This window comes from Onychostoma macrolepis, chromosome 18 (genome assembly GCF_012432095.1).
Source record: "Onychostoma macrolepis isolate SWU-2019 chromosome 18, ASM1243209v1, whole genome shotgun sequence".
NCBI classification, from domain to species: domain Eukaryota; kingdom Metazoa; phylum Chordata; class Actinopteri; order Cypriniformes; family Cyprinidae; genus Onychostoma; species Onychostoma macrolepis.
Genome location: NC_081172.1, coordinates 20,959,325 through 20,972,759, shown reverse-complemented (window position 1 = coordinate 20,972,759; position 13,435 = coordinate 20,959,325). Strand labels below are relative to the sequence as shown.

Here is a 13,435-nt window from a genome sequence, read left to right as displayed (position 1 = left end):
TTGGAAAGTTGCTTTGACACTATCTTTATTGTTAAAAGCCCTATATAAATAAAGGTGACCTGACTTGACTTGACATGACATAATACATATTATAGTTACACTTTTCCCATTTATATTAAATGCAGTTATTTTAAATGGTGTATACCATTGTACCAAAAAGGAAATCCCCAAAAAATCCTAAAACATACCACTCCAAAACATTTTTGGAACACGCTCCCATCAGGCAATTTCATGTTTTGAATTTAGTCAATAATTGATCTAGGTGCATTTTAATAATTTCAGTTTATTTACTCAGAGCAGTTTCCTCTGAATGTAAAGTGACTGCATGCCCAATAGGGTGGGGAAAAAAACTGAATTAACACTTTTTTTTTTTTTGCACTTTGAACACAATTTTGTGCACTTTAGTTTAAAATGAAATCTACTTGTATTAACAGCCAGGCTTCTTCGTTACAAATAAACAATATAACATGCCGCTGTTTGATTTATATTTATTTGTTGGGCCCTCTTACCTTAAATTTATTTTTTTAAATATCAAATGTAGGTTTGTTAAATAAATGTGGAAGTGTTGAAATAATTGATCCTCACCACCAGGAAACATGATGAGAGCGTTCTGCAGTAGTACATTGGATTTCTGCTTTAGCTGTTGGTTCTCCACAGGTGAAATGTCTTCCTGTTGGCTCAGATGATAGTAGGAAAGACCAACAGAAAAGGAAAAGTTTGGCAGCTGGGACAGATTTCGATGGACCTAAATCAACAGAAGTACAGAGAATGTTAAATGTGCAAAGTACCACAGTGTTAAGTGTGTATTATTTAGGCGCTAAGCACAGCTATTCAGTAGCATAACAGATTGCTTGTTGTGTCCCAAATGTTAAACAACTGCATCTCCACCACTAAAAACATTAAATATTTATTGGTCAACTGTTGAATATGCATTATTATGCCTATGTTCTTTTTGTGTTGTGACAAAAACATTGAGAAGATACTTCAGTAAGTGGTCAGAGACTAAAACCTACAAACAATAACTACAGTGGATATAAGAATCTTGTTAAAGATGCATCTTTTTAGATATAACTGTAAAACCATGAATACACTGGAGAGTTGCTTTATAATAGAATTTGCAGTTGTAATCCTGTAAAGCTGCTTGCAATCTATTGTTTGAAATGCTATACAAGTAAAGTTGACATGAGTTGACTGGAGTGCTGAATTACAGAGCAGGTGCAAACATAGCCTCACAATGAGATGATTTCTTAACTGCTGTTTTCTCACCACTTTCATCTTTGTTTATGAGTTTATTTTGTTATTGAGAAGAAAGCATGCAGTACATATTTACATATTCATCTAAACACCACTCCCTGTAACATGGGCATTGTGTATTTAAAATATGTATATACTTAATGTTATTTTATTCTTAAATAAGACTACAGCTTACATCACAAGGCTTATTGGGACTACTAAATATAGCCCGTCACAGTTTTTAGGTAGAAATTATTGAATTTTTATTATGTTATTTTTATATTGAATCTGTTCATATCTCCAAAAACATGAACGCAGAGAGTTTTTCCCCACATTTCTATCAGCAGTAGCTCAGTACTTGCCTCAAGGAGCTTAGACCATACTTAAGTTTCCATAAACAACTGCATAACCAAAAAATTAAAATTTGTTGTGGGTCATGACAAAAAGATGGCCACTGTAGTTAAACCAAGTATTTTTTTTTTAAATGGTAGTTTTGCAATATCAAAACAGAGAGGTCAATCAGTTAAATCAATTAATCTCCACTGGACCACTTATGATGGACTGGCCCTGAAATAAAATAACTGTGGTGGGCATTCCTCTTTTATGAGCACACAAACAACCACACAGAATTTGATTAAAAGCCTACTGACGATTAACGATGAGTTCTTTACCTCCCATTCCTCATAGAGTCGGATGAGGGTGGTGTACTCATGACAGCGCAGGCACAGGAAGTCAAAGATCAGCAGCATGCAGAGAGGGTCACTATCTGGATCCAGACTGGAAACATATTTATGTCATGTTTTACACAATACATCTAGCTGACTGACCGTGGATGATGGATTTTGTCTTATGAATGTGATCAATTTATTGTATGAATCTGATGTGGGCTAGTACCTCAGAATCAGTTTACAGTACTCCAGGGCTGTGCGTGGACAACCTCTCTTCTCCAGAAATAACATATGCTTGAACAGCACTAAATAAAAGGCCCTGTAGATACAGAAGAGAGTGAGAGAGATTTCATGAAAAGTTAGACTTTCTCTTAATGGAAATGAAGAGTAACAATATAGATGTAATACCAACAAGAATTAGTGTGCTGCATATCTTTCAGGGCTCCTGCAACATGATGACGACGACTGTAACAATGGTCTCACCTGTTCTCTGGTCTGCTGTAGTCCAGTCGACACGTGCCTGATGTCAGGCTGAACACAGGGTGGAATGCACACTCAAAACTATATAAGGCCCTTTCTGCAGAGACAAACAAAACAAACAAATTCTGTATATTCTCGTGTGTGTATATATATATATATATATATATATATATATATATATATATATATATATATATATATATATATATATATATATATATATATATATATATTAGTGCTGTCAATCAATTAAAAATTTAATCGCGTTAATCACAGTCATGGACTGTGATTAATCATGATTAATCACAAATTTAAAATACTAGCCTGTAAATGTGTTGAAATAAAGAAAGGCATGACAGACTAGTTTAAGGAAACAGGTATGTCTCATACCTTTCACACTTCCGCCAGGTATGAGACATAATCCTTATTATTCTTTTATCATTATTCTTTTGTTTTTATTCAGCCATTATCAGCCTTTATACTGGCAATAAAACGTTTACCAAGCCACATCGCTTCAATCCCAGTACACATTTACCCAACTATTATCAAAAGCATTTCTAAATAAATACAACAAAACATTTCTTGCGACCTTACGTGAAATATTATGGCACAATGCATTATGAAGAAGAATTGGACCTGTTCTGCAGCTGCATTAGAGCTAACATTAGCATCATGCTTCATAAGACAATTTATGAGATTAATAGAACACTTTTACTCAGAACTCACTTCAAACCACCATTGAGTGTTTGTAATAATTTCCTTTTGCGATCACATGTAGAATTTGTTCATTTGCTGTTGTTAAAATATGCTATTTATAGCCTTATGTCGCTGCACAAATTAGCATTTCAGATGCACACATTAATTTCAAGAAAATCACATACAGAACATATCTATCGTAATCGTGTGTTTATTATCTTATGTAATCTATAGTGGCTGTTGTCAAGTTTATTTCTGCTGTGTAAAAGCCTGAACATGTGTGCTCTGCTGAAACTCACGTTGTTTGTGATGTTACCGCCTCTCCGTTCTTAAGTTGCCAGGCATACATTACAAGTATAATACACATTAGTAAAAGGATCTATTTTTATTTATCTATATACACTTTGGGCGACCGCCGTACATTAAAAAATTAGCCCAAAAAACCGCAAACCACGGCTCTGTAATTTTTCCCGCGACTGTATTTTCAAAATAGTCCACTTGTGCCGTTACCCTGGCAACACTGGTTTGCTGTACCCTCGTCACACAATGATAGATAACCTCCCGCGCTGCGAGGACGGGAAGAAGTTGGGGTCAAACCTTATCAAACGATTAATCTGCATTAAAAAAATATTAACGCGTTACATTTTTTTGATTAATCACATGCGTTAACGTGTTAACGTTGACACCCCTAATATATATATATATAAATAAAAATGCATCACTTGTATAAATGTCATTAAATGCTGCTTCATACAAACTCCATCTATGAGTTTGGGTCACTCATGATGTGCATTTGAAAACCCAACATGTCAACCATCATCCCAAACTTGTAACGAGAATCATTTATAAAAGACCTCAGGTCAGGGTAGCACCACATACATTTTTTTGACAGGAATGACAACAAGGCTCTAAGCCAGTGGTTTTTAAACTTTAAGAGCGACCCTATTTTTTTCTATTGAAATTAACGTGACCCATATATGTGTTTGTGTGTGTGTGTGTGTGTGTGTGTGTGTGTGTGAGAGAGAGAGAGAGAGAGAGAGAGAACTGTTCTGGCAAAATGAGTCACAATGAGCAAATTTTCAAAAAATAGTTATTTTTATTTTTACATTCTCTATTAAAAGACCTTTAAAATTACATATGAGTAGCTGGAATCTGACACACACAAAAAAAAAGACTGGGCTATACCCGGGTCAATTACATTGACCAAAGAATATATTTCTGATGTGCAGCAAAAGATAACTGAGCTTCACAAATTAGTGAAGTGGCTTTAAGAAAAGAGCTAGAGCAGTGAAAATTCCCATTTCACCATCAGGGAAATAATTAAGAATTTCCAAATCAACATAAAATGTTACGAAACTGCCTGGAATAGGACGTGTGTCTATATCGTCCTAATGCATGATGAGAAGGAGAGTTTGAGTGGCTAAAGACTATCCAAAGACCACAGCTGGATAATTGCAGAAAATAGTTGAGTCTCGGGGTCAGAAAACCTTTAAAAAAAATTGTCAAACAGCACCTACATCACCACATGTTGTTTGGGAGGGTTTCAAGAAAAATGATCCTAGCTCATCCTAAAACAAACGTCCAGCATATTCAGTTATCAGACACGACTGGAACTTCAAATGGGACTGGCTTCTATGGTCAGATGAAACTAAAAAAATGATCTTTTTAGCAGCAAACACTCATGATGGGTTTGGTGAACACAGGGACAAAAAGTACCCCATGTGTACAATAAAATATACTGATGTATTTTTGATGTTGTGGGCCTATATTTCTGCTGGAGACCTGGACATCTTGTTTAGACACATGGCATCATGGATTCTATCAAATACCAACAGATAAAAAGAAAATCAATAAGTGATTGACTCTGTTAGAAATCTTATAATGGGCCATGTTTGGATCTTCCAACCATACAATAATTCAAACACAAACCTCAAAAACAACACAAAAATGGGTCACTGAGCACAAAACCAAGCTTCTGCTATGGCCATTCCAGTCCACTGACCTGAATCCTATAGAAAATGAGTGGGGTTAACTGAAGAGAAGAAGCACCAACATGGAGCTGGGAATCTAAAGGGTCTGGAGTGATTCTGGATGAAGGAATGGTCTCTGATCTCTTGTCAGGTGTTCTCTAACGTCATCGGGCATTATAGGAGAAAATTTAGAGCTGTTAAACTGGCAAATGGAGGTTTCAAAAAGTATTGAATAAAAGGGTGCCGTTAATTGTGGCCAATGTGTATCAGAGAAACACATTTATTTCATAATGACATTCCCCCCCATTTTCAATTCTTATTATCCAATAAAAGGTTAGATTTTTGTGAATTGTTTTAATAAAATATCAAAAGGATTAACAACGCAGATTAATTTTCACAGCCTTCTTTGATCATATTTACCAAGGGTGCCGATATTTTTGGCCATGACTGTATGTACCAACTTTAACTTTTCAAAAAACAGTTATCTGTAATTTTTCTGTTATTCAAAGTGTCAAAACATCATGTGGTGCGAGCGTCCGGCCATAACTGTTGTTTTGGAAACATCTTTGAAATTACCCTAAATTTATTCAGATTACTTTTCTGCACTATTTGGCATGATTTCCAAAGTGTTTTGTAATCCTGTATAAAATTGCGAAGCATTTGTATTTACATTTCCATCATAATATTCAAACAAACTTTGTCCAGTAATCTCCATTTTATGAATTATGTAGTGCGACCATCAAGAAACTACCATTTTGGTACTTTTATGTTGAAATCCATTCAAAGATAGGACATTGCATCATATAAAAATTTGCCAAGGACCCCCAGAAGCATCAAGCAGGTTTGTAACTCTTTCAAATTTGAAAAAAAAAAAAACCTTTTTAATGGCTGGTGTTTGGATATTATGTGGTATGACCTCAAAAAAACAAAAATGAATATTAAGTTATTTCTACAAGCATTTATTTTTATTATAAATTTCATAGTGACCTTTCATGGGAAGCTAGCTTGTCTTGTTTAGGTGGTTAATTCTGTGCTTGTAAATTTTGACTGAATTTGAAAATATCATGTGGTGCGACCACTGCAGTGTGTTTTCCATTATAGATATGTCCCAGATTCACAGTTCTTGCGCCTTTATATTCAATGAATGGTTTATATACACAAAATACTTTATTTTAATATCACTTGGAATAGATTTTTATGCAATTTAGGTCATTTCGTGCGGTTTATATTTAATCTTTGTACAAAATGAGAAAAAATGCAAAAGAATAATAATTTAGAGCATCTAATTTTAGTTTGGTAATTACACATTTATTAGTAATTTATTATATATTTATTAATAACTATTTTAATCTATTTTACCAGATTCCACTGCCAAGCAAAGTAAAATAAACACTCGCCATAGGCAGCATGTTAATTCTGACCCTGCAGTCAAGCACAAGCTCCAGATGTAATTTTCTGCTGTAAGAAAGATGTTTATGATTTCATCACAGAACCTGAGCCAGCAACCTTCCGCTACTCTAAACTGACCCTTTGCAAAGACCCACCCTTAGTTACTGTTGCTACGTCCGGACAAACCATCCGACAAACCATCGCACTTTTATGCCACACATGTTCTCATGCAGTGAAAAATACATCACGAAGCAAAGAAGACATTGACAACACGCCGACATACAAGACAGAGCAGGTTACTTTACTTTTACTTTGCAACAGCCATATCACCCTGCAGCCCAAGACCGGTTGCCCACGAAGCTAAGCAGGGCTGAGCCTGGTCAGTACCTGGATGGGAGACCTCCTGGGAAAACTAGGTTGCTGTTGGAAGAGGTGTTAGTGAGGCCAGGTAGTGCTCACCCTGCAGTCTGTGTGGGTCCTAACACCCCAGTATAATGACGGGGACACTATACTGTCAAAAAGCACAGTCTTTCGGATGAGGCGTTAAACCGAGGTCCTGACTCTCTGTGGTCATTAAAAATCCCATGACACTCATCGTAAAGAGTAGGGGTGTAACCCCGGTGTCCTGACCAAATTGCCTCCACTGGCCCCTGTCTATTATGGCCTCCTAATAATTCCCATCCACTTGATTGGCTCTATGACTCTCTCTCCTCTCCACCTGTAGCTGGTGTGTGGTGAGCGCACTGGCGCCGTTTTGCTGTGGCTGCCGTCACATCATCCAAGTGGATGCTGCACACTGGTGGTGGTTGAGAAAAGATCCCCCCGCCATATGATTGTAAAGTGCTTTGGGTGTATAGCAATACACAAAGCGCTATATAAATGCATCATTCATTCACTTTCGATATTAAGCAAAGTCAAATCTTCAAAAAGAGTTCAAATCTTGTAATTTTTTTAAAATTCAAACAACAAATACTGTTTTGTGGCTCTTTAATGTGTTGTGACAGATTGCTGTAGTACATCAGTTCAAGCGGCATGTGAACCAATCATCTCTTACTGCAGTGGTTCCCAAACTGGGGGGTGCGACCCCTAGGGGGGGGCGCGGAGTTATGATAAGGGGGGCGCGGCGAGGCTAGTGTACATACAGTCAGCCGATATTTATAGGGATGCACCGAAATTTCAAAAGAGAAAAACGGTCCAATGAGCCGAAAATATCTGCCGCGCCGCCCGGCAGTATTCAGCGCGCACTGTCTCTCTCTCTCTCTCTCTCTCTCTCTCTAATCACTGCCGTCTGGCCACTCCGCTGAATATTCCGCTCTATGAATGTGCGCAAAGCAAAGTCCGCTCAAATAACGCGCAGACAGAAAATTTCTATGTATACTTGTTCCTTTTTGCAATAGCGCTATTGTGATGTAACATGCTGTAGTACAGCTGTACTGCACAACGGTGGTAAAATGACGCCACCCTCTCGTGACGCTATGCTCTGCTCACGTGCTCTGATAAGCTTTGTAGGACTATAAAAAAAGTTATATCCGATTCTGTTTAATATAACTGAATAAATATATTGATTGATATTTAATATAATTAATAGGCTATATTTTCTGTCCAATTTTATTGTGTTACTTTCAATAAACGTGGTTGGCTTGTGATTTTTAAATTCATTAAAATTGAGTTAAATTAAAAAGTCTTACAAAAATGACTTAATATTATTTAATAAAATAATAAATAATTATTACAAAGTAGTTTCGGTTTCGCCAATAATGTTCTTTTCGGTGCATCCCTAAATTTTTATGTAAAAAAAAATGTTTTCAGGGTGATACAAAACCCCACTGTGAAATTATCTGGGTAATTATGGCTTCTTGCCACATATGTAAATAAATGAGCACAAAATATGAATTTCATCATATTTTATTACCTCAAGATGACTCGCAGTACCCGCTGCAGCGGTCTGTTATCAGTTCTAGCGGTTGTTGTCGTTAAATAACAGACCATTAGATGGTGCAATTGATTAATCATAAATGAGAATTGCCGCTAGCCGAATAAAATTATGAATGAATGACGCATTCTGCTCTAACCATGGACAAGTTTTTGAAAAGACAACAAGTGCCAGATAAACGTAAAGTAGATGATGAATCTACTTCAAATATCACGGCCTCATTTATAAAGCGTGCGTACGCTCAGATTTGATCGTAGAGTGTGCGTACGCTTAAATCCACGCCAGCGCTCATATTTATAAAGACGGTCTTTGACGTGGAAAAGTGCTTAGCGTCACGTCAGGGTCCGAGCAGACATACGCACTTTTTATTGTCGTAGTATTGCAGGTTTTTTAAATGTAAGCTGTTCTTGCAGCTCGCTCTTCTAAATTATTATGATTGGTGATATTTTATATGTTAATGACATTAATTAGGAGTCGTTTACAAGGCAGAGAGCTGAAACCATTCAATTGCGCGCAAGTTGAAGATCATTTGCGATTCATAGATTCTGAAAGAGGCGCATTTTCTGTGCTTACGTTCATTCTATGATTCTATAAACGTATGCATATTTGAGAAATGATCGTAAGATCAAATTTAGGATGGTTTCTGAGCAACATTTTATAAATGAGGCTCCACAACTACAACAAAGAGAAGAAAATATGATGAGGCATATCTATATAATTAGATTTTTGTGCAGAGGCGAGTTTGAGAAAATCTGTTGAAAACAATGAATACTGTTACATAGTTAATAATAATAATAATAAATAAATGTTGAAGCTGCATGCTTTACTTGTAATGCTTCTACTCTAAAAGTTACTAGTTCCTTATTTTTTATTTATTTTTTTTTCAGTAAGTTGTCACACACTGAATTTGTGTTAATTACCATTAATGAATTACAATGTTTCAAACAAATCCTCCTGGAGGTGTGTTTATGTGTATGTGTGGGTGTTGGGGCCATCATTTTTTATTCTGCAAAAGGGGGGCCCGGCAGAAAAAGTTTGGGAACCACTGTCTTACTGTTACATGTTGACCTAGTTTCCTTAGTTCCCTGATTAGTTAATTAGCTCATCATTTCAATTAACGAGTGTGTACTACAATTACAAGCCATTCTAAAAATTGACATTTCAGCACTTGACCAATGGATAGCACTTAAAGCACGGCTACGTGTGATTGTGTTAAGTGCATTTTTGGGAAACGCACGTGATACAATAACGAGTGTTCGTAAAATGACTCGTAGAAAACGCTCTTAAACGCTAAGATCAATCGTTATCGGGAAACCCGGCCCTGGATTATTCAAGTAACAAATATCACTGATTCAGAAATGCAATAATTTATGCCAAGGTATAGCCTACCAACATAACTATTTTTAATCCGTTAAGGCTCTTTAATGTAACATTACTTTGTACATTTTTATATAGCTAGCAAGTAGCCTAACTTTACCATCGACATCGACTGTTTTCTCACGTAGTAGCCTATTGTGTATTATTATTATTATTATTATTATTATTATTATTATTATTATTATTATTATTATTATTATAAGGCTATTATTATTATTTAAATGTGTATTGCATTATGCATATTGCAGATGAAATATTTGGAGCATAAACATTACCATTTTAGATTAGATTAGATTCAACTTTATTGTCATTACACAAGTACAGGTACAGGGCAACGAAATGCAGTTTAGGTCTAACCAGAAGTGCAATAGTAGCAAGTGCAGTATATACAATGGTTGAATAAGTGCAGGACAAGGATATGTACTGAATATATGTATAAATATATATAGAAAGATGGTTATTAATATAAACAGAATTTACAGGTGAATATGTATAGTGAATAAATATACAGAAATTTACAGGTGAATATGTATAGTGAATAAATATACAGAATTTACAGGTGAATATGTATAGTGAATAAATATACAGAATTTACAGGTGAATATGTATAGTGAATAAATATACAGATGGCTATTACTATAAGCAGAATTTACAGGTGATATGTACTATCAATATAATATATATACAGATGACTATTACTATAAACAAGGTGTAAAGTGCAGTGGAAGTGATTGCGTATTACAATTAGACATACGGTGCAAAATGTTAATGTAAGCATTGATAATGTAACAACAGTCGGCAGTGCAAATGAGCATAGTCCAATTTAGGTATGGTAGTGCAAGATACAAAAGTAAACAGTTGTTACTGTAATAAAATTTACATTCAGTAGTGCAAATAAGGCAGATGTGAGGTAGGAGAGAAGAGTAATAATATATGAGGAGTGGATCAACGGGGTTAGAGTTCAGTAAAGAGACAGCTCTGGGAAGAAACTGTTCTTTAGTCTGCTGGTCCTGGTCCGGAGGCACCTGAAACGCCTGCCGGAGGGCAGGAGAGAAAACAGTCTGTGGGCTGGGTGAGAGGAGTCCTTAAGGATGCTGCAAGCTCGATGCAGACAGCGTTTCCTCTGGATGTGTTCGATGGCAGGTAGTGGAGTCCCTGTGATGCGCTGGGCAGTTTTCACCACCCGCTGCAGTGCCTTGCGCTCCGCAACAGAGCAGCTCCCATACCATACTGTGACACAGTTGGTCAGGATGCTTTATTGCGCAGCGATAGAAGTTCACCAGGATAGCCGAGGAGAGCTGATTCTTCCTCAGTGTCCTCAGAAAGAAGAGGCGCTGGTGAGCCTTCTTGACCAGGCTGGAGGTGTTGGTTTTCCACAACATGTCCGCCGAGATGTGGATCCCCAGGAACTTGAAACTGGAGACACGCTCAACAGCCATTCCATTGATGTGGATGGTGTCGTGTGCCTCTTGACTCCTTCCTGAAGTCCACGATGAGCTCCTTCGTTTTGGTGGTGTTGAGGAGCAGGTTATTTTCAGTGCACCATGTGGCCAGGTGCTGGATCTCCTCCTATAGGCAGTCTCATCGTTGTTACTGATGAGGCCAATCACCGTGGTGTCGTCTGCAAACTTGACGATGGAATTAGATCCATACACAGGCTTGCAGTCGGAGGTGAAGAGGAGTAGAGAAACGGGCTTAGCACACAGCCCTGTGGTACACCAGTGTTAAGTGTGATGGATGTGGAGCAGGTGAATCCTGATCGAACATTCTGGGGTCTGTTGGTCAGGAAGTCCAAAATCCAGTTACACATTGAGGTATTGATGCCCAGGTCTCCAAGTTTGGCTATTAACTTGGTTGGGATGACAGTGTTGAATGCTGAGCTGAAGTCAACAAACAGCATACGTGCATAAGTGTTCTTATTGTCCAGGTGAGTGAGCACAGAGTGCAGTGCCATGGAAACTGCGTCCTCTGTGCTCCTATTGCTACGGTAGGCAAACTGGTGTGAGTCCAATGTGGATGGTAGAGAGTCTTTTAGGTGTTCCAGGACCAGCCGCTCAAAGCACTTCATGACGATGGGTGTGAGTGCTACAGGGCGGTAGTCATTAGGGCACCTCGGACTAGAGTGTTTTGGCACTGGCACAATGGAAGTGCATTTAAAGCATGTTGGTACGGCTGCTTGGGCAAGAGACAGGTTGAAAATGTCTGTAAAACCCCAGCGAGCTGCTCCGCACATGCCCTGAGAACACGACCAGGGATGTTGTCTGGTCCAGCAGCCTTGTGCGCGCTGATCCGGCTCAGTGCCTTGCAGACATCTGTGGAGGAGAGTGTGATTGGTGGGTGGTCAGCTGAGGGATTGAGCTTGGTGGCAGTTTCTCTGTTGTCTCTTTCAAAGCGAGCATAAAAGTAATTTAGCTCGTTCAGGAAGTTGACATCAGTGGCTGCGGGGGTGGAGTGGGTGGGTTTGTAGTCACTGATGGCCTGAATGCCCTGCCACATGCGTCGAGGGTCAGAGTTGGAAAAGTGTCCCTCTATCTTTAGCTTGTAGCAGTGCTTGGCCTTTTTGATGCCCCTCTTCAGGTTTGCTCTGGATGTGCTGTAGGCTTGTGCATCTCCTGATCTGAAGGCAGTGTTGCGTGACTTCAGCAGGAGTCGCACTTCCTTGTTCATCCAAGGCTTCTGATTTGGATATGTGGTGATCTGTTTCTGGGTTGTAACACTGTCAAATGGTGATATTGATATGATCCAATACAGAGGAGGTGTAAGAGTCAATGTCTGTGTGAGCGCCACTGGTGGCTTGAGAAGCAAACATACTCCAGTCTGTGTGTAGAAACCTTTCCTGGAGTGTGGAATCTGCCCCCGCAGGCCACACCTTGATGGTCTTCACTGATGGCTTCACACGGTTAATGAGGGGTGCATATTTGGGGGTGAGGAACAAAGAAAGGTGATCTGACTGTCCCAGGTGGGGGAGGAGTGTCGCAACGTAAGCTCCAGCCATGTTTGTGTAAACATGGTCTAAGGTTTTGTTTCCTCTGGTGTGACAGGAAACATGCTGGTGAAACTTGGGTAGCACTGACTTTAAGTTTGAGTGATTAAAGTCACCTGCAACAATAAAAGGTGATCAATTCTGGGTGATCAGTCTGTTGTTTACTGATGGCTGCGTGAAGTTCTTTCATAGCAAGCTTGGCATCAGCATCCGGGGGAATATAGGCTGCAGTTATAATGGTGGAAGTGAACTCCCGCGGTAGATAAAACAGTCTACATTTAACCATGAGAAACTCAAGGTTAGCTGAACAATGACTCCCAACAATAGCAGAGTTTGTGCACCAAGCTTTGTTAATGTAAATGCACAATCCACCACCTCTGGTCTTACCGGAACCATCTAATGTTCTATCCGCCCGGAGTGTGTGGCGTCCCGCTAGCTCAATAGCGGTGTCCGGTATTCCGCTGTTTAACCAGGTTTCCGTGAAGATTAGGACGTTACAGTTCAAAAGTTTCTTGCTGTGTGTGATGCTGAGTCGAATCTCCTCCATTTTGTTCACTAGCGACCGTACATTGGCAAGGAAAATGCTGGGTAAAGAGAGCCGGTGTGGTGTTAGCCTTAGCTTAGCTCTTAGTCCTCCACGCTTCCCCCGCCTTTGTTTACGATCTCGACGCCGCCTGCGAGCACTTCCGCCCGGCCGGGTAGGGTG

The 13,435-nt window shown here is 38.7% G+C and overlaps 1 protein-coding gene across 4 annotated transcripts in view; it reads right to left on the bottom strand.

Annotated features, from left to right (window-relative positions):
• Nucleotides 1-13,435, bottom strand: part of tcf25 (transcription factor 25 (basic helix-loop-helix)) — a 205,089-nt gene that overhangs the window by 96,830 nt on the left and 94,824 nt on the right. For 3 of the 4 annotated variants that reach the window (XR_009266917.1, XR_009266916.1, XM_058750834.1), the window contains exons 9-12: nucleotides 2,385-2,478; nucleotides 2,128-2,220; nucleotides 1,884-2,010; nucleotides 586-745 (exon numbers count right to left, since the gene is read on the bottom strand). Coding sequence is in view for 2 of the 4 variants with exons in the window: in XM_058750834.1 (XP_058606817.1) it covers nucleotides 586-745; nucleotides 1,884-2,010; nucleotides 2,128-2,220; nucleotides 2,385-2,478 (474 nt within the window). In the remaining 2 variants the exon portion in view is untranslated. The remainder of the gene's footprint in view (nucleotides 1-585; nucleotides 746-1,883; nucleotides 2,011-2,127; nucleotides 2,221-2,384; nucleotides 2,479-13,435) is intronic. The other variant, XM_058750835.1, reaches the window with a different exon arrangement.